At 47.9% G+C, this 21,418-nt stretch overlaps 1 protein-coding gene across 1 annotated transcript in view; it reads left to right on the top strand.

Annotated features, from left to right (window-relative positions):
* LOC119159354 (D-2-hydroxyglutarate dehydrogenase, mitochondrial) overlaps positions 1-21,019 on the top strand; it is a 235,526-nt gene extending 214,507 nt beyond the window's left edge. The window contains exon 10 of the mRNA XM_075890999.1: positions 20,635-21,019. Coding sequence (XP_075747114.1) covers positions 20,635-20,799 — 165 coding nt within the window. The 3' untranslated portion in view covers positions 20,800-21,019. The remainder of the gene's footprint in view (positions 1-20,634) is intronic.
* The last annotated feature ends 399 nt before the right edge of the window (positions 21,020-21,418 follow it).

Genomic DNA, 21,418 nt, shown 5'->3' on the forward strand with positions numbered 1-21,418 from the left:
CATTTAGAAGAATGTTATGACACATAGAACTTCTGTATTTACAACCGAAGTCCACTCTCCTTTGGTCATAAAGTAACGAATTGAATACGAGAGAAGCGGCATGAGAAGGAAAGAAAAAAACATAGCTATGTACACAGCACATCATGATTGAAAGCACTATTACAAACAGCATACAACAAAAAATCAGCATACCAGTCTATCCCTTATTCAATAAATAAATGTACAGCATATGCACAACAATGCACACGTAAGGTACTGGTTCCAACATGCGAGTAAGAAAGAAGAATTTATGACACAAAGTCCTTAAACCTGAACGTTTCTTTACGCGAACGTTTGGAACGCCGAAGCTCGTTACGCTCTGAAGTGCTCCCTTGCGGCACAGCAAGTTCGGTATGTGAGGATGAGCCTACTGGCTTGTTTACGCGCTGCTCAGCCAGAGCTGAGAGCGTACAGGAATAACTGGAGTCCAACGACTCACTTAAGTGTCCCTCTGTTGCAGCTAGGCACGGAAAATCCTGACGCGAAACATGGGAACCTGAAGGTTTGGAAGCATGTTTATTAGTGTTAGGAAGGATACTGGCATGGGAACTGGGCAAGTATTGAGACGTAGCCTGAGAAGAGTCCGAGGACTCTGAAGCGTGCTCGGTGCACGACAAAACTTCTTGGTGGCTGGGCACCACAGCCGGACTCGCAACCGGTGCCTGAACACCATTTTTTCCTCGGGAAAGATGGTGATCCTGCAGGAATAGGGATAGAAACAAATCGTGAAACCGAGGCAGAGTATTGTGACTGGTTTTGTTAAGATATTGATGAGCGCAAGTGTGAAGGTGGTTCCCATTCGGAATAGACGATTACAAGTTGAGAAGCATTCCAAACAGATCAATCATTGAGCTTAAATGCCTGGGATCCCACTGCCGACATAATGGGAAACGGACCTCTATACATGTGTTGATTCCCTGAAACACGTACTTTGACTCTTTGGCCAACCTGAATGACTGAAGGTTTGGCTCCTCACTTCTGATCCACATAATTCTTCATGTACTTCTGCCTGTGAAGAACTCGCGTCCTTATGGTATTGGCGGAAAATGAATGAAAAGTAGAAGGTGACTGCAGATCAGTAATGTCAACTGTTGTGCGAGGTTGACGCTTATGAAGCATCGCGGGAGACGATCCCATAGTTGCCTGAGCAGAAAAACGGTAAGTACCCAAGTACTCCGTAATTGCCTTCTTTAGAGGACGTTGTTCTAGTTGGCCTAGTTGAATGTACTCTTTCAGGACCCTGTTGAACTGCTAAACTTGCCCATTGGCTTGAGGATAGTGTGTTGGAAAAACGGAGGTGTCGAATACCTCATTCGGAAAGAAAAGTTTCAAACTGAAGAGATTTAAGCTGGGGACCATTGCCTGTTACTAAGCATGCTGGAATACCTTCACGGCAGAAAACTGAAGCCAAGAAAGGGATGACTGCATCAGACGTAACGTCTCAAACGAAACAAACCACAGGTCATTTGGAGTAATAGTCAATCAAAGTGACTGCAAAGCGACAATCTGAGGGAACATTTGAAAGAGGACCAATAATCTCCGTGCCTAACTTCTCCCACGGTTTCTCAGGAAAAAAAAACTGGTAGTAGGGGTGCAAAAACAGGTTTCGCCGATTTGTCGGCAGCCTGACAGATGTAACAGTTCTGAACAGCACTTTCCACCTGTTTTTCAAAGCACTGCCACCAATACCTGTCACGAAGCAGCTGCTTTGTACGGATTATGCCTTTATGATTTTCGTGGAATAACTGAATTAATTGCCCCTGCAAGTTTCTGGAACTGTAACACGTTCCCCATGGAAAATGAGCCCATCGGCATAAGACAGTTCGTCTTTCACTGTAAAGTAAGGTACAAGTACTGAAGTCAATTGCTTCTTTGGAGGCCAACCTTAAGCAATGTATTGAGTAAGCTGCTGGAAGGTACCATCATTAGCAGTGGCTGCCTGTAACTCGTCCTTATTTAAGCATGCAGCAGCTAAAGAAATTATTTATTCTTCCGGTGCCTGTGCTGGTGGAAGCTGGACTGGCAGCCGAGATAATGCATTCGCTACGAAATTATCGGCACTTTTGCAATATTGTACAGAAAAGTTATAACAGCCGGGCATGCTATCGAGAAATTCGCAAGAGGCATCGCCCCACCGTGCCGACAGCAAAGTTGCTAAATCCTGGTGGTCAGTCCGTAATGTAAAATGTCGACCCCAAAGATACTCATGCCATTTTTCCACCGCAAACAAATAAGCAAGAGCTTCGCGCTCCCCTGCTGAATACCCACGTTCCGCCGGGGGCAATGTTCTGGATGCAAAAGCAACAGTTAGCAGCTAATCTCCTCTCTGTTGTTGAAGCACTGCTCTGATGGCGACATTGGATGTATCGGTGGTAACCACCACCAGAAGATTGTTATCAAAAATATTTATGACCGGGCGGTCAGCAAGTAGTTCCTAGTTGAAACTGGCATTGACCTCAGTGGACCAGTTAAAAGTCTGAAGTTGCGGAGCATGCGTCGCAGAGGCTCAAGAACATCAGCATAATGCGGTAGAAACATTGCACAATATCCAACTAACCCCAAGAAGGATTGGAGTGCTTCAACATCAGTAGGAAAAGGGCCATCAAGAATGGCAGCGACCTTAGACTCAACCGGCAATAACCTGCGAGCACTTAAGTCAGGACCTAAGAATGCAATTTCAGTAGCAGCAAATACACACTTGTTATTAATCTTCTTGCCACAGGATTGAATCTATTTTAGACAAGACACCTTGCGAAATAGCCCCAAACTAAAATGACTTAGTAACAGATGACACCTGGGCATTCCTTCAGTATATCGCTCATCATTTTTTCGAAAATAGCTGGCGCAGATGCCAGCTTGAAGCACACTCTGTGAAGTCTGTAAAGGCCTTGATGCGTTACCAAAGTAGTAAGGTCACGACTCTCCTCCGCTAACTTAACCTGGTGGTATGCGGATGCAATATCAAGTTTAGAAAAAAATTTATCACCTGTTAACTGCCGTAAGAGTTCCTCGATGTGAGGTAGAGTGAACCTGTCCACCACAATGGCCTTGTTCGCCTCACGGAGACCGACGCACAGTCGGATGAAATTGTCCTTGCATCCTATCCTCGTCGCCAAAATGTAGTATCGTGCGGCGGACGAACTGCGGATAGTTCGTTTGAAGAGTTGTGTGGCATGTATAATAAAGCAATTTTCACTAATAACTGCACGTGTGCCGCCAGAATATCTGTCACGTCTATGTCTGGACATCGCGATCAGATTTTCTGTGCTTCACGTCCACAGAACAACGTGTAAATGGTGAGAACGCCTTGATATTTTTCCTATAATATACATTATCCAAGGATCATCATACAGAAGAGCTGTTTCGTAATTCCTTCCTCCAGCACATATGCATTCCGACAGGGCTTGTCGACAACAACTCAGTTATGTTCAGTCATTCATTCTCTTGCATCTGTGATTGATAAGGGCGGCCAAGTAGACGTCATATTCCTAGATTTCGGCAAAGCTTTCGACTGCATCCCCCATGATAAACTTGTGGTTAAATTACAGCTTATTGGACTTCCAAGTTTTCTATTAGCCTGGATTTGTAACTACCTGTCTGATCGCTCCCAGTTTGTGTGCATTAATAATCAGAACTCAATTCTTCTGCCGGTTACTTCAGGTGTCCCACAGGGCAGTGTACTCGGTCCCCTACTATTTTTGATATACTGTAATGATGTAGTAAATTGTGTAAACCCACCTGTTAACGTTCGACTTTTTGCAGATGATTGTATTCTGTTTAACTCGATAACTAGTTCTAATGACCAAGCAGCTCTCCAGTCCACTCTAAACAATATATGTCTATGGTGCAATCAATGGGGGATGAAACTAAACTTGGATAAATCAGTTCTGCTCCGTGTCACTAACAAGAAAAAGCCAGTACTAACTGACTACACGCTCTCTAACCAACCTCTTACAGAAGTGAAGGAACACAAGTATCTTGGTGTCACTTTAACGAATAATTTAAGTTGGAATTCCCACATTAAACAAGTTTCTTCCGCAGCTTTCCGCAAATTATGCATGCTAAGGCACAAACTTAAGGATGCTCGTACGAAAGTGAAATTTTTAGCTTACCAATCCTTGATTCTCCCTAAATTAGAATATGCATGCGTTGCCTGGGATCCTTATACTAAAACTAACATTGATGCATTAGAAAAAATTCAGCGGAGGGCAGTTCGTTTCATTTATTCTCTTTACAAGCCTGGTAGTTCTGTAACTAGTGTAATGCTTTCAAATGGTATCACATCTTTGCAGTCGAGACGCAGATTCTTACGTCTCAAATTTTTGTGCCAACTTTCTAACCGCAAATTTGCTCTGAACCCTGACTTCTACCTCACACCACTAAAAACACGCCAGACTCGGCATTTACACGCACTTTCTTTAACACCATATTTTGCTCGTACTAACTTGTTCAAATTTTACTTCTTTCCTCGTACCATTGAAGAGTGGAACAATTTGCCTGCAAGCAGTTTACACTCTCCCGATCTTATTTACGCTGAAATTTGAAGTTGTTTTTCTAACTATTCCTAGTATTTTTTCTTTTCCCTCCCCACTCTTTCCTTTTGTTGCTTTTGTATAAATATGTCACGCTTTCCACTTTTTACTTTCTTTATTGTTGATGTTGTTTTGAAATTTGAAATGTGTATGATAACTGTATTATCTTGCCCCTCCTGCTTTGGCCTCTGGCCAGCAGTATTTGTAAATAAATAAGTAAATTTATAATCGCTGTTGCGGTAAAAGCCCCTAAAAACCCTACCCTCTTGAACTCGACGTTGCTAGAGTCCGAATGGAAAATTGTCATGTAGCCATCGGCCATACCATGCCGAATGCACCTGTTCTCAACATTCTTCCGTTCTTTCTTTTTTAATGTCATCTCATTTATAAAAGCATGTTTCTCGGTCACAGTAGCCCAATTTGGTTTTAATACGCGTTGCCATGAGGCCATTGCTGATGGCTCCGATGCTGGAAAACTTGTGAAGCGGCTACGCTTTGTTACATTTCCGCCTCTCACTTTCCAGCGTCAATAGTTGACAGTTAAAAAAATGAACACGGCATTGCATTAATTACCTTGTTTTGAAGGGATGGGTGGAGGAGAGGCTGCTGCATCACTTGAAGTAGCTGGCGCATGCTATCTCGATGCAAAAACCATGAGACTGCTCCTGAACTTTCTTTGCTACGAACACCTGCTTCGCGTTTACATAACTCAAAGCACGAAAGCTTTGACAACTAGAGTTATCATTATCCGTTTAGCCAGCGTTCTTTTGAGTTGTGCCATATTGGTTCTAAAATAAGATACAATTTGTTAGTTTCACTCACGCTCTTAGGAGTTAATGCGATACCAATAAGTTGTATTGCTATACCAAACAATAAGGCTTGACGTCAACCGTGAGAAGCGCTAGCGACGGGGTTGCCATTTCCAAGGTCCGCACACTTGCCGCACTCCAAAGAACTTGCTTCACGCGCGTTGTTTGATATCCGCGACTTGGGTGAGTAGAAACCTCTGGAATATATCTTGAATGCCGATGCTCGTACAGATAGAATCAGACTTGTATAATGCACCAGCTGGCCGCTCGAACTGGCGTTTTCTGCAGATATTGTACATGTAGAGAGACACCGTAATGCTACCAAACATGGTCATACTGCGTGTTAGGCCGTTGTGTTGTAATGTAAGCATCAATGGAAGCACGTAGCTAACGTGAGATAGAATCCGCGGCCGACAACAGTGTCCATAGGCGCGTGCTTTACTGCTGTAGAGCAGTGCGATTCTATCTGTACAGGACGAACGGCACGTACGAATGGACCTCGAAAATGGCGTGATGATGGTGTGGCACTTTGCGATCAATGCTAAGTGCGCGCTTTTACTTGCAGGTAAAACACGATGTTCCGGGGGATGTTATCAATTGGGACATTACACAAAACATAACGGCCAGTGCGTAGCCAGGGGGGAGAGGGCACATTGGGAACGTACCTTTCTCCCCTAGCTACGCACTGCCGGAGGAGGGGGCAGTGCGTAGCCAGGGGAGAGGGGTACGTGTATGAAACATTGGACCAGGATTACCCGGTCCAATGTTCTATATACATTGATGACGTTGCCTTGTGGAATTGGGGCCCTATAATGAATCTGCGAACTGTTTTATCTTACCTGCAGAGTGCACTGAACGCTGTGGTCGGCCATGTCACATTTGTAGGTCTGGCTGTCTCCTCGGCCAGATCGAAGGCACTTCTTGTGCACCTCACTCCAAGAACTCACAGCAGAGTGGCCCATCTAACCATCAAGGGCACCACAGTACCGTGGGGAGTGCGGTGACCTGTCTGAGGCTTCGCATTGATCATCGGCTGTCCTGGGCTCCTGCAGTCAAGGAGGCCACATGCATGCTGAAGAAATCTTAGAGGGCGATGAAGGGCACCCTGCTGAGGGGGCGCGGCGGCTCACCTTCTTAGGTTCTTCGTCTTTACACTGCAGCAGCAACATTACGACTGTTGTACGCATTTACTGTGGTGGCACTTCCTCGGAGGCTTCTGGAAAGCCTCGAGCTGCTGCACGGGGGTTTAATTCGCTGTGTCCTCGGCCTGCCGCGGTCCTCTCAAGTCGCAGCCACCCTGAAAGGGGCAGGTGTCTGGCCTCTCTCCCTGCTCCTACAGCAAAGTGGGCTCCTACACATTGATCGGCTAGCCCATGCGGGCAAGCAGGTGATTGCCCCCTGCACCCGGCTGCAAAGCCGACCGGGATCTCGAATGGGCGAGATGCTGCAGATCTATCGAGCAGCTGTGGGACCGGTGCTTCCAGCCGTCCCTCTTTTACCGCCAACAGAAAAAGCAGTGGCTTTCAACATCAGTCTGGGAGGGCTCTCAAAGCGTCACTGACCCATTTGCGCTCTCAGGCAGGCAAGCTGGCTGGAAGGCTTATTGCAGATACGAATGTATCCGTCATCCCAGACACAGGCTCGGCCACAGCTTCCTGCGTAATACCAGCACTTAGTTGGACAGCCTCCTGTCGTCTTCTTTTGTGGCCTGCTCTACCGCAGCAGAGGCGGCCGGTGTTCACCTGGCAGTTTACCTCCTGGCAGCAAACCCCGCAACGTGCCCCGTGGCTGTCGCGTGCACCTCAAGAGCTGCGTTGCTGGCCATGGCGAAGCTGGAACGGCCAGGCTTCGGAACACAGCTGCTCGTCACTAAGCTGCACGCTCTCCTTGCCAGTGGCGTCGATGTTTCTCTGAACTGGGCTCCATCTCATGTGGGAATCCAGGGAAACGAGTAGGTAGGCGCCATGGCGAAAAAGTGCATCACTCTGCCATCTCTGTGTGCTGCGCCATGGTCACCTCAGGCTTTTTGAGGCTCACATTCAGGAGACTGTTGCCAAGCTGCCACCCTGATGATCGTGTAGCCGGAATGAAACCACCAAGTTACCCGGCTGCCTGACCGGGGTTTCAACTAGTAGGGAGAGGTCTCTTCTACTTCGCTTACGCATTGGCTGCTCCTGGCCTGCAACCCGGAATCGTTGGCTTGGTGGAGCCTTGTTGCGGGGCTCCACCAAGGGCAGATAAGATAATCAATCCTTGCAGGGCAGATAAGATAATCAAGCACCTGTTGTGTGTTTGCACAGCGCTTCGCACACAACGAGACGTCTTGCTTGCCGCACTTCGGCGCTATGGTCTGCCCGAGGCTACACAGAGGGACCTCTTTTTTGCAGCACGGCATCACATCCAGGTGTTCAAGGTGATTCTTTGCTTCCTTTAGGACACTGGACTGGACAACCGGCCATAGAAGCCGCCCACCTTGTACTTAGTCATGGACGCCACTTCTCTTTTTCTCTCTTCAATTTTTAATGCCCTCATGCCACCCCTACAGGTGTTGAGCCGTGTTCCCAAATAGGGCAGCAGAAGTTGAGTCTTTACCTTTCCTGAACCTTTCTCTCTGTCGCTCGCTGCGTCGTCCTCTATTTAAGATGAACCCTTTTTTGCAAGTCTCCATATTTCTGTTCCGTAAGTAAGTACCGGCAAGATGCAGGTGTTATGTACCTTCCTCTTCAGGGTAAGTGGCAGATTACCATTCATGATTTGAGAATGCTTGCCGAATGTGATCCACTCCATCCTTATTCTTCTAGCTATTTCACTATCGTGGTTCGGCTGTGCAGTTGCTATCTGTTCTAAGTAGACATGGCGCTTTACAACTTCCACCGTCTCTCCATTTATTGCAAAGCGCTGTTTTCTGTCAAGACTGTTGCACATCACTTTTGTTTTGTGCATATAATTTTCAGACCTACTCTTCTGCTTTCCGTGTCCAGTTCAGTAATCACGAGCTGCAATTCATTCCTTGAGTTAGTCATCAAGGCAATGTCATCAGCAAACCGCATGTTACTAAGGTACATTTAACGCTCATGCCTAATTCTTCCCAATCTAGGTTCCTGAAAACCTCCTGTAAGCACGCGGGAAACAGCACTGGAGAGATCGTGTCTCCCTGCCTTACACCCTACTTTCTTATGATTATATTGTTTTCTTTATGCAGAACTATCGTAGCTATGGATATACTGTAGACTTCTTCAAGTACATTTATGTAGGGTTTGTCGATGCCCCAATTCTGTATGCCTGCATCACTGCTGATGTCTCGAATGAGTCAAACGCCTTCTTGTGATCCATTAAGGCTATGTTTAGGGGTTGGTTGCATACAGCGCATTTCTCTATCACCTGACTGATAGTATAAATAGGTGTAATGAATATGAATAACCGACACTCTGCTGGTACTGAAGAAGATGACGATGATCGGTGGCTGTGGTAGTAGCTCGCGCACGCCAATCGCCGATATCCAGACCTGCTTCATAAAGCACGTTTCGCCAAGCTGCGTCTGAACCTTTCTCGATGTACAACACCTTTATTTTAAGTGGCGGAGGAGCCGAGGTTCCCATCAACCTGGAACTTCGCAATCGGACGCTACCCTCACCGTTCACCATGACTGCTCCTGGCCCTTCTCAAGCTGCGCCACCAACGACAATCTTCTGTACTGGCGTGCCTCGGCAACGCGACCCACCAATTTTTCGCGGCAACGACGAATAAGACGTCGAGGACTGGCTCATCGAGTGCAAAATCGTAAGCGCTTCCAACAAATGGAATGCCTGCGACCAGCTCACGAACGTGCGCTTTTACTTCGCTGATGTGGCCAGCCTCTGGTTCAAGAACCACGAAGGTAAAATCACCAACTGGTCCGCCTTGAAGACCACTATCGCCGTGGTCTTCGGTCGTCCCGCCATGCGCCGGCTTCGCGCGGAACAGCGTCTGCGTAGTCGAGTTTTGCGCAGGGACGAGACCTTTACAAGTTACATCGAAGATGTCTTGTCTCTTTGCAAACGCGTCGATGCATCTCTAACCAAACACGACAAAATGAAGCACATCATCAAAGAACTTGACGACGATACCTTTCAGAGGCTCATCGCTAGGACCCCACAGACTGTCACCGGCCCGCAGGGGCGCCTGCGCAAGTAGGCGTTTGGTGTGTAGCGACACCACGGACCCGAGCTAACGGGGGAGTTTTGACTCCCTCCCACGCCTAGCCGTGCGTGGCTTTGCCGTGTCCGGGGAAAAGGGGATCCTGGGGGTTTAGCCGACGCTGGGTGATTGGACCTTTAAGGCCCCCCGGCAGAGGCAACACACCCCTTTGGCCCCGGCTTCACGTAGACGGCACCTCTGGGCTGACCCACCCAGGGGAAATCGGCAGTCGCCTTTTCCTATCTCTCTCTCCTTATATCTTCGTCTTTTGTTCTCACTTTAAATCTTTCCTGTCTTCTCCTCACTTCATTTTACTTCCCATTTTTCCTGGCGGCAAGGGTTAACCTTGTGTGGCTATCCAAACTAGGGTAAACCATATTGGGTTATAGTAACTGCGTACTGCTGGCGTTGCGCAGACATGCCCACATGCTCTGCCACGTCCCCTTGTTGGACTCCGTGGTGGGTGGTAGGCGCCGTTACCGAAAAATACACATTTACCCATGGGATCCTCGACCCCCTCTCTAAATGATCGTGCCTCGAAAAGGGTACGCACCGACGCAACTTCACTACTTTGGTCGAAAAACAGAGAAACTTTCCCAAAATACCATGTCCTCCACTGCGAACAATCTACAAAAGCTAGAGCAATCTCACCCTTTCTTGTGGCCAAGTGCTTGAGAGAGACCATTGGAACCGGTTATAAGGCCACGAAGATGGCAAGTGGAGATCTGCTTCTCGAATTAAAAGACAAGGAACAGTAAAATAAACTCTCGCACCTCGTAGCCTTTGGTAACATCCCCGTCTCTGTGAGTGCACACCGTACAATGAATACAGTGAAGGGCGTGGTGTCGGACGAAGATTTGATGACACTGAGTGAAGAAGAGCTTCTTGATGGATGGAAGGACCAAGGTGTAATACATGTCCAGCGCATCATAATCAGACGCAACAACAACGAAATAGCAACAAAGCACTTAATACTCACCTTCAACTCAACCACTTTACCTGAGACTCTCAAAACTGGCTATATAAAACTCCATGTCCGACCCTTCATTCCTAACCCGAGGGGTTGTTTCAAATGCCAGCGATTTGGTCATGCATCCCAGAGCTGCCGAGGGCAGCTGATCTGTGCTAAGTGTGGCACAACCGGCCACAGTGCTGATGAATGTAGTCATGATGAGGTCCTCTGTGCTAACTGCGAAGGTAGTCACCCCGCATACTCCAGAGCGTGCCCAGCCTGGAAAAAAGAAAAAGAAATAATAACTATAAAAGTAAAGGAAAATATCACATTCAGGGAAGCAAGACAACGGGTCTCACTAACATTGGCACTGAAAACACCTTTCGCCGAAGTGGTGCAACGAGGGGCGGCACCACAAAGGCCCTTGGCATTTGCCTGGACCTCGCCTAGCGTGCCGAGGCCAATGCCACACGCCCCTACGGCGGGAGCAGCTAGCGCTGCCCTGCCCAAAATCAGCCTGTCCACACCAGCGACCTCGACAAGCTCTGGCGGCAGCCAGGGCAATCGCGAGGCCAAGGGGGCTCCATCGACCCCCAGCTCGGTAGGGACAAGGCTTCGTCGACCGAGGCTAAGTCTAAGCGACGCACAGATCGCTCTTTAGAGCGGGTGTCCAGTGCCTCGCAAGAGGCTATGGACACCAGTTCAAGCCAAACGGCGCAGGAAGCGCCGAAGGAGCGGCGAGCTTCACTCGACCGCCCCAAAAAGGACAGAACGCCGATTACAGGGCCTGACAAAGGCCCTGTAAAATGAGTTAATCCCTGTCTTCTTTGCACACAGCACTTATCCCTTCTTTTTTTTCACTATGGACAACATCATACAGTGGAACGTAAGGGGAATACTTAGAAATTTAGATGACGTCCAAGAACTTCTGTGAAAGTTTAATGCGAAAGTGCTATGTGTGCAAAAAACGCACTTAACTCCTAAGCACAAGGACTTCCTACGACAATATATTATTTTCCGAAAAGACCGGGAGGATCCTGTCGTACCATCTGGCGGTGTAGCCATTATAGTCGATCGTAGTATAGCATGCCAGCATCTGAAGCTCCAAACGGCCCTGGAGGCAGTGGCCATTCGAGCTGTACTTTTTAACAAACTCATTACCATATGTTCTGTGTACATACCACCGCATCAACAGCTACACAGACGTGATCTTGAATCATTAATAGATGAACTCCCAGAGCCATTTCTGGTTCTAGGTGATTTTAATGCACACAATGTCCTGTGGGGCGATGCTCACTGTGATGCGCGAGGACGTCTCATTGAGCAGCTCCTTTTCTCTTCTAGTTTATGTCTTTTAAATATGAAGGAGCCTACGTATTTTAGCCTTGCAAACAACACATACTCCTCCATAGATCTTAGCATTTCATCACCGTCCCTTTTACCTGTTTTTAAGTGGAAAGTTTTTAAAACCCTTATGGGAGTGATCACTTCCCAATCATCCTGAGTGCGCCGAACAAAGATCAACTACCCCCGCAGGTTCCTCGATGGAAGATTGACTCAGCTGATTGGGAAGGGTATAGAAGTCTTACACACATGACATGGACTGAGCTGTCTGCCCTGACCATAGATGACGCTGTCACGTATTTTACAGCTTTTATACTTGATGCCGCATCTAAATGTATTGCCAAAACGAGTGGCATGTGTTCTAAACGGCGAGTCCCATGGTGGAACGACGCATGCAGGAAAGCACGGACCACTCAGAACAAAGCATGGGCGTTGCTTCGCGATTCCCCTACAGCAGAAAACCTGGAAAATTTCAAGCGGGTCAAATCGCAGGCAAGGAGAACGCACCGACAAGCTAGACGAGAGAGCTGGACAAAGTTTATATCGAGTATCAACTCGTACACAGACGAGGGAAAAGTGTGGAGTAAGATAAAGAAAATTAAGGGCCAACAAACGTATTCTCTTCCACTAGTTAATAGCCTTGGGGAAAGCTTGGAGGATCAAGCCAACTTTCTTGGCACACATTTTGAACACATATCGAGCTCCTCACACTACTCCGAATCCTTCCAGAATTACAAGGCACGAATAGAAAAACAAAAGTTAGAAAGAAAATCCTCAAGAAATGAGGCATATAATGCACCATTCTGCTTAGCAGAACTGCGAACAGCACTCAGCTGCTGTAATACATCTACCCCAGGTTCTGACAACGTAATGTACGCGATGCTGAAGCAACTACCTTCCGAAACTAAAGAAACCCTCCTCTCTCTTTATAATCGCATATGGTTTTCGGGTGTGATCCCCTCCTCCTGGAAGGAGGCTGTTATAATTCCAATTTTGAAGCAGGGAAAAGATCCCTCTATTGTATCAAGTTACAGACCTATAGCGTTAACAAGCTGCCTCTGCAAGCTATTTGAAAAAATGATTAATTGCCGCTTACTCCACTACTTAGAAACAAACAAATTGCTCGACCCATACCAATGTGGGTTTCGAGAGGGTAGATCCACCACCGACCATCTGGTGCGTATTGAGGCACAGATCCGAGACGCTTTCGCCCACAAACAATACTTCCTCTCTGTGTTTCTCGATATCGAGAAGGCCTACGACACAACATGGCGTTTCGGCATATTAAGAGACTTGTCTCACCTGGGTGTACGCGGGAGAATGCTTTCCATAATCGAGAGTTACTTGTCCAATCGGAAATTCCGTGTGCGTGTGGGCAGTATTCTCTCCCAAACATTTGTGCAAGAAACGGGAGTACCGCAAGGTGGTGTACTTAGTTGTACACTTTTTATTATCAAAATGAATTCCTTGCACCTGTCCATCCCCCGCAACATGTTTTATTCCACATATGTAGATGACGTCCAGATTGGCTTTAGGTCATGCAACCTAGCAATGTGTGAGCGGCAGGTTCAGTTAGGTTTAAACAAGGTGTCCAAATGGGCAGAGGAAAACGGATTCCGGCTGAACCCAGAAAAAAGCACGTGTGTCTTGTTCTCCCGAAAGAGAGGCGTGCACTCAGAACCTGACATTGAACTGAACGGTCAACGTCTGTCTGTCAATGCGGAGCATAAATTCTTAGGCTTAATCTTGGACAACAAGTTGACCTTCGTACCCCACATCAAGTATTTAAAAACAAAATGTTTAAAAGCCATGAATGTTATAAAAGTGTTGTCACGTACTACGTGGGGTAGTGACAGGCAATGTCTCATGAACCTGTATAGAAGCCTTATACGCACCCGCTTAGATTATGGGGCCATTGTTTATCACTCTGCGACTCAAAGTGCGTTGAAGATGCTGGACCCCGTGCACCATTTGGGCATCCGCCTTTCTACGGGTGCTTTTCGTACCAGCCCCGTAGAAAGCCTTTACGCGCAGTCAAATGAGTGGTCGCTTCATCTGCAGAGAACTTACATGTCCTTTGTTTATTTTCTTAAGGTGAAAGCAGACAAGAAGCACCCCTCATACTCTACTATTAATGATCTGTCGAGCTACATTCTGTTTCAAAACAGGCCTTCGATGAGGCAGCCCCTCTCAGTTCGCCTGAAGGGTCTAGCTGAAGAAACTGGAGTGTCACTTGAACACAGTTTAATGGCTCCTGTAGCATACCCGCCACCGTGGCAATGGCAGACTATAGACTGCGATGTGTCTTTCCTAGAAGTAACAAAACATGCACCTATTGCCCATATTCGAACATACTTCCTGGAACTTTAACACAGATACACACGTCCTGAGTTCTTTACAGATGCCTTAAAGACTAACTCCTCTGTGTCCTACGCTGCTGTTGGCCCTTCCTTTTCGGATGCTGGCCCTCTACATCCAGGCACAAGTATCTTCACGGCGGAAGCTTACGCGATACTTGTGGCAGCTAAACACATCAAACAATCAGAAATACAAAAAGCAGTAATTTATACAGTCTCCCTCAGTGTGGTAACGGCTCTGCATAGTCTTAAAAAACAAAAAAACCCTGTCCTCGTTTCACTTTACTCCATTTTATGCACACTTTACACACTCAACCGACATGTAGTTGTTTGCTGGGTGCCAGGGCACCGTGAGATCCAAGGCAACATGATGGCGGATCAGCTTGCGGCATCCGCCCACGAAAGCACCGCCATTACACCTTCATCAATCCCGGCCCTTGATCTTAAGCCGTCTCTCAAACGAAAACTCGGGGACTACTGACAGAGCAAGTGGGATACACACACACAAAACAAACTACACGTTATCAAGCCACACCTTGGCCATTGGCCACCAGTATCAAAATCACGTCTAACAGAGGTAACACTAACAAGACTCAGGATAGGACACACATACACAACACACACACATCTTTTATCCGGTGTTGATCCACCATTGTGTGATAAATGTGGTGAGGCATTAACAGTTCTTCACGTTTTAATTCAATGTAAACAGTTAGACACTCTAAGAAGACAACACTTTCCATTATCCTACCGACAACATATACCTTTACACCCTACAATGTTTGTCGGTAGGGAACCGCTTTTTAGTCACAAATCATTGTTAGCGTTTTTTAAAGAAATTCATAGCTTTCATGTCATATACCCGGGCATACCGTAGCACGACCTCTCCAGAGAGGTTTTCGCTGCGGTGGCTACACAAAAAAGCACTTGCCTCACGGCCCTTGGACGCAAGGGTATGAACGAGTGAGGCACTTGTGCTAATGCCATACATGTCCACCATTGTTTTTATTATCATTAACTTTTGCCATCTATTCGCACCACACACACCTTTCACGGCATGGTCATGACTTTAATAATTGTATGTTTTTACCCGCTTTACTGCGAGGAATTTGAAGGCCCTTATACAGCCGCTAATCACAATCATTGTCCACATTCCTGTCTCATGAACTGGCGCTCTTTGGCCATCAAATGGCCCTTGCGCCAAAAAACACCATATATCATCATCATCACAGACTGTCACCGACGTTGTCCAGCTCTGTCAAGAGTACGACGAGTTGCGTAAGCAGCATGTCTCGACGCGCAGGGTCGCTGAAGGTGCAGCTGAAGTTTCCGCCCTCGTGCATGACGTCGCTGCTGATCACATCGCCTTACTGCCCCACATCAAACAATTCATTCGTGAAGAAGTTGCGCGTCAACTTCCTCTTGTGGCCGAAGCATCCAAGCCAGTGACCTCGTTATACCCACGTCTACGCGAGGTCATTAAGACACAGGTCACGCAGGCACTGCGTGACCTGTGTCTGCGTGACCCCATCCTTCATCTGCCTTCATCTCCTTCATCTCCATCTGCCTTCATCTCCATCTGTCCCTACGCCGCTGACCTACGCTGCCGTCGTTGCTAGACCCCCAGCGCCATCTGTCTCTGGCGCATACCGGGCGACCGGGTCCTTCTGCCCTACGACGCTGCCTACATACACGGCATCCCATCCTACTTCGCCCCCAGCACGTTCTGTCATTAACCCATAGCACACCTTCGATAATCAAACCATGTTTTACATGCGGTTTTGTGGGACATATAGCACGCTACTGTCGCCGTGGCAACTTACAGCCTCCGGACCGTGAGAATTCTGCAAATTCCCAGGCTGCCCAGAATCCCCAGCGACCATCTTCTCCTATCACCGACTCGTTGTCCCCACGACGCCCTGTCGATTCTCGCCGGTCATTACCACCCCGTCGCCGATCTGTCTCCCCGATGCTTCGGCGTACCAGCGGCACTCGAGAGGAAAACTGACAGCCGCAGTTCCGGAGGCAAGAACTGCGCCGTCGTCGAACTCTCCAAGACCTCCTCTTTGTCCGCCCAACGAAATTGATGCGCTAGTAGAAGGTGTTGCTGTACGTGCACTTGTCGACACAGGTGCTGTTGTTTCTGTAATTAGTGCAAAACTGTGTTGCGATTTGAGAAAAGTTACAACGCCGCTTACGAATCTTCCCCTGCGTACAGCCACCTCCCATTTCATCGCGCCTTCGGCTCAGTGCACAGCACGTGTTCTTATTCAAGATGTTTGGTACGCCGTCAACTTTGTTATTCTTCCACGTTCATCTTACGATGTCATACTAGGATGGGATTTCCTTTCTACCCATCAGGCCCTCGTCGACTGCACTCGTGCTGAATTTACGTTGATGAATCCGTGCCTTGATATCGACCACCACAGTCCCTCGAAAGTGTTTGCCGCAGCTGATGCCCGCATCGAGCCTTTGTTTGCTGTCCTAGCGCCTGTGTTTTCCCCTGCTGCCACTAACTTGACGATCCTGTTCCAACCAGCTATAGCTAGTGCGCACCACCGAACCATCCTCCTCCAGTTTGCCGTTATCTATGTTTTCAATGGTTTGGTGGTACTTTATGCGTGCAACGTCTCTGCTTGTCCATACATCCTGCTACGCGGCGAGCGTCTGGGGAGCCTCGAGATCTTATATTGCATTTTCGAAGACCCGATGTATATAGACAAGCCATTTCTACCGACTTGTGCCATTACACCCGCAACTGACGCCAATGAACCTATGGATGCATTCCGGAAGTCCATTGATTGCCACCTCATGCCTGGGCAGCAGGAACAGCTGATGAAGCTCCTCCAGCGTTTTCGAGCCTCGTTTGACCACAATCAGCCTTCCTTAGGCCGAGTGTCATCTGATGTTCACCGTATTGATACCGGTCAAGAGACACCATTACGCCAGCGTCCATATCGTGTGTAAACTGCCGAACGCCGTGTAATCAATGAACAGTTCGACAATATGCTGAAACATTGTATAATTGAACCGTCAAGCAGTCCCTAGGCCTCTCCAGTTGGGCTGGTGAAGAAGAAGGACGGATCCGTCAGGTTCTGCGTGGACTAGCGACATCTCAACGAAATCACGTGCAAGGATGTCTATCCACGACCACCCATTGACGATGCCTTGGACTGCATACAGGGAGCCGAATTTTTCTCTTTTCTTGATCTGTGCTCTGGATACTTGCAGGTACCCATGGCAGAGGCCGATCGCGAAGAAACAGCTTTCATCACGCATGACGGGCTTTACGAATTCACAGTCATGCTCTTCGGCATCTGCAACGCGCCAGCTACTTTCGAGCGAATGATGGACTCTATCCTTCGAGGCCTCAAATGAAACGTTTGCCTTTGTTATTTAGATGACATTGTGGTCTTTTCAACCGATTTTTCAACTCATATAACCCCCCTCGAGAAAGTCCTCCCTTATATCTCTGTCCTGGGGCTGCAACTGAATCTGCAGAAGTGCCATTTCGCCGCTCGAAAGCTTACAATCCTTGGTCACGTGGTTTCGAAAGGCAGATTTTTCCTGACCCTGCCAAACTTACAGCCATTTCAGCGTTTCCGAAACCAACCACCATGAAACAGATCCGAAGCTTCATAGGCCTTTGCTCCTACTTCCGACGCTTCGTCCGCAATTTCGCGACGATCATCGCTCCTTTGACCAAGCTCTTCACCGGCTCTAGAGACCTTTCGGCATGGTCTGCCACCTGCGACGATTCTTTCAATCAACTGCGCCGCCTCTTCACGTCGCCGCCTATTCTGCGACACTACGACCCATCGGCACCCACAGAGACCAACACCGACGCTAGTGGTGTCGGTCTAGGCGCTATTCTTGCGCAGCAGAAAGATGGCTTCCAAGAGTACGTGGTTGCCTACGCAAGCCGAATTCTTAGCAAAGCCGAAATCAACTATTCCGTCACTGAAAAGGAATGCCTCGTTATTATTTCGGCGATAGAAAATTTCGACCTTACGTGTGCGGGTGTGCGGGCGCCTTTTTGACGTTGTGACCGACTGCCACACTCTCTGCTGGTTGTTGTCAGTGAAGGATCCAAGTGGTCGCCACGCCTCCAAGAATATAATATTCGCCGAACATTCGGACACAGACGCCCTCTCCCGTTCACTCCTACCCCCTAATCCGGCCTGCTGCGAAAGTCTCATCTGTGATGCCACTGCCGTCACCATCGCCGACATGCCATCTGAGCAACGCAAGGAACCTTGGGTTGCTTCAATTCTATAGACATCCTGGCTGGACGGACGGCTTGTCTTCCTACTCGCACACTGAGTCGGCAAGTCGAGCACTTCACCACTCGCGACAGCGTGCTCTACCGACGCAACTACGCACCTGGTGGACGTCAGTGGCTACTCGTGATTCCACGTCATCTGCGATCCGAAATTTGTTCCACATTTCATGCCCACCCCCAATGTGGCCACGCAGATTTCCTGAACACTTATTCTCGCATACTGCTCCGATATTACTGGCGTGGCATGTATGGTTTTATACGACAGTACGTTCGGGCTTGCTCGACGTGCCAGAGACGAAAGACTCCCTTTAATCACGCCAGCGGTACCTTGTTACCCTTACCATGCCCATCCCAACCATTCGACCGCGTCGGCATCGATATCTATGGTCCCCTTCCCAACACTGCTGACGGTAACCGCTGGCTCATAGTTGCCGTCGACCATCTCACGCGATATGCCGAAACTTCATCCCTTCCCTCGTCTACAGCAAAAGACGTTGTGGCTTTCGTTCTTCACAACATCATATTACGTCATGGAGCACCTCGGGAGTTACTGAGTGATCGTGGTCGCGTAATCCTGTCAGACGTCATCACAGCATTGCTGCGTGAGTGCTACGTCGTTCACCGCACTACAAGCGCCTATCATATGCGGACCAATGGAACGACAGAGCGCTTCAACTGCACCCTTGGATACATGCTGTCTATGTACATCTCGTCAGACCACTCTAATTGGGACCGAGTGCTCCCGTTTATCACGTTCGCCCATAATACTGCCATTCAAAGCACTACTAGTTTCGCTCCTTTTTTCCTCCTTTAACGACGCGAACCTTCTTGCACTATGAACACCATTCTTTCGTACAGACCTGACTTCTCAGAGTCCACGACCCTGTCTCAAGCCGCTACATACGCTGAAGAATGCCACCAACTGGCAAGATCATTCACAACTGAAGACCAAGAACGCCAAAGGCACCACCACGACGCATCAGTTAACACTACTCACTATGATTCAGGTTCACACGTCTGGCTGCATGTCCCTTCTGCTACACTTGGCCTTTCTACCAAGTTGGTCCCCAAGTATCACAGCCCAAATCGTATAATACAAAAAACGTCACCGGTTAATTACTTCATCGAGCCACTAGAACCATCTTTTGACCAACGTCGTCGTGGCCAGGAAATTGTCAATGTGTCGAGACTTAAGCCCTGCTACGACCTTCCCGTGTTTACTTGTCCATAGGTCGCCAGTATGTCTCCTTATTTCGCGGGGAGTAATTGTAATGTATATGAGTAATGGACACTCTGCTGGTACTGAAGAAGACGATGATGATCGGAGGCTGTGGTAGTAGCTCGCGCACGCCGCTCTTCGGTAGCCAGACCTGCCTCATAAAGCACCTTTGGCCAAGCTGCGTCTGAACCTTTTTCGACGTACAGCACCTCTATTTTATAAGGTATATTTTTGAGCATCCTGTACGAAATTCTGCTTGGTATTTTGGGTAATTTAACTCTAATGTTGCCCTAATTCTATTAGCTGTTTTTTGTAAATAGCTTGCAGAGAATGAACAGTAAGATGACGGGTTTGTAATTTTTCAAGCCCTTGACGTCTGCTTTTTTACTAAGATGATGTGGGCGTTTTTCCAAGATTCTGGTACGCTCCCGCCAATCAAGAGACACTTGTTATAAAAGTGGCCAGTTTTTCCAACACAATTTCTCCGCCATCTTGCAGTATCTATGTTGTTACCTTAGCCTTACATGCGGCTTTTCCTCTTTGCATTCCTTCTAGGGCTTTCATTAGTTCTTTGTCGTTACTGATAGGATGTTGAATTCTGGGCTTATATTGCTTCTTACGAAATCATCCTGACTGTTTCAGCTTGTAGAGATTTCGTCCTATGTACGGCTGACGCAGAAGCCTAGCTAATGTTCACAGCCGTACACAGTCGCACACAGTCGTACCGTGCATGATTAACGTCCCCTAGCCGTAGCTTGAATCATTGCAGCTACACGGGTTCGCGCGAATAAGGCAACAGGCTAGGTCAACAAACACACTTTATTGTTATACGTTACCAAAAGCGCGTAAATGTCGCATAGAGAGACTACAGATTACAAAAGTGTGGACGCTTACACCTCAGTCATTGTCGTCTTTTGCTCGCAGGAAGTTCCGGGTTGGTCCTTCTATCGTCGCCGGTTCCAGAGAGAGCGTCCGCCTGTGGGCACGCTAGTTGTCTTCACCGTCTTGGTTTGCCTTCCCTGGCGAGAATACATTTCCTCGCTCAGAGAGGGGAAACCCGTTCCGTGCGCCGAGAAAGGGGGATCGTGAGCGCCGGCTGCGAGGGTGTTCCATCCCTTCGCAAGAGGCTTTATGCATATATCTGATTTTAGGGACAAAGCTCCTCAAAGCGGCACCCATTCGTCCCTCGTAGTCGTAGTCGTAGTGAGTAACCAGTGTTACATTTTGACCTGCAAGCTGGCGCCAGTGGAAGATTTCTCCTGTGCTTTGTTGAACAATAAAAAGTTCGCGGCGTGCGCTTAAACTAAAAGCCGAATGCTCCTGTCTTTCATTCCCCTTTAGCAGCCATTGGCATGTATATTAAGCACTATCTGACAAGAAAGGGTTGCTACGTTATACTCGCTGGGTGTAACCTCCTTAGTTTTAGAAAGGTTTAGCGAGCATTGAGCCGCAGTGCCATGAATACAACGAACTAGTATATACCATGAACTCGAGGTGATTAAAGGTGGGAAGTAGACACTAAGCGCAAGCCGTAAAAAAGTAAAAGCCGAATTCTCCTGTCTCTCACTTCCCATTACCAGCCATTGGCATGTACATGGAGCACTGTCTGACAGGAAAAGGTTGCTACGTTATACTCGCTGGGCGTAACCTCCTTGGTTATTTATTTATTTATTCATACTGCAATTCCTATTACAGAGATTTCAGCAGG

Source organism: Rhipicephalus microplus, chromosome 3 (assembly GCF_043290135.1).
Source record: "Rhipicephalus microplus isolate Deutch F79 chromosome 3, USDA_Rmic, whole genome shotgun sequence".
Classification (NCBI taxonomy): domain Eukaryota; kingdom Metazoa; phylum Arthropoda; class Arachnida; order Ixodida; family Ixodidae; genus Rhipicephalus; species Rhipicephalus microplus.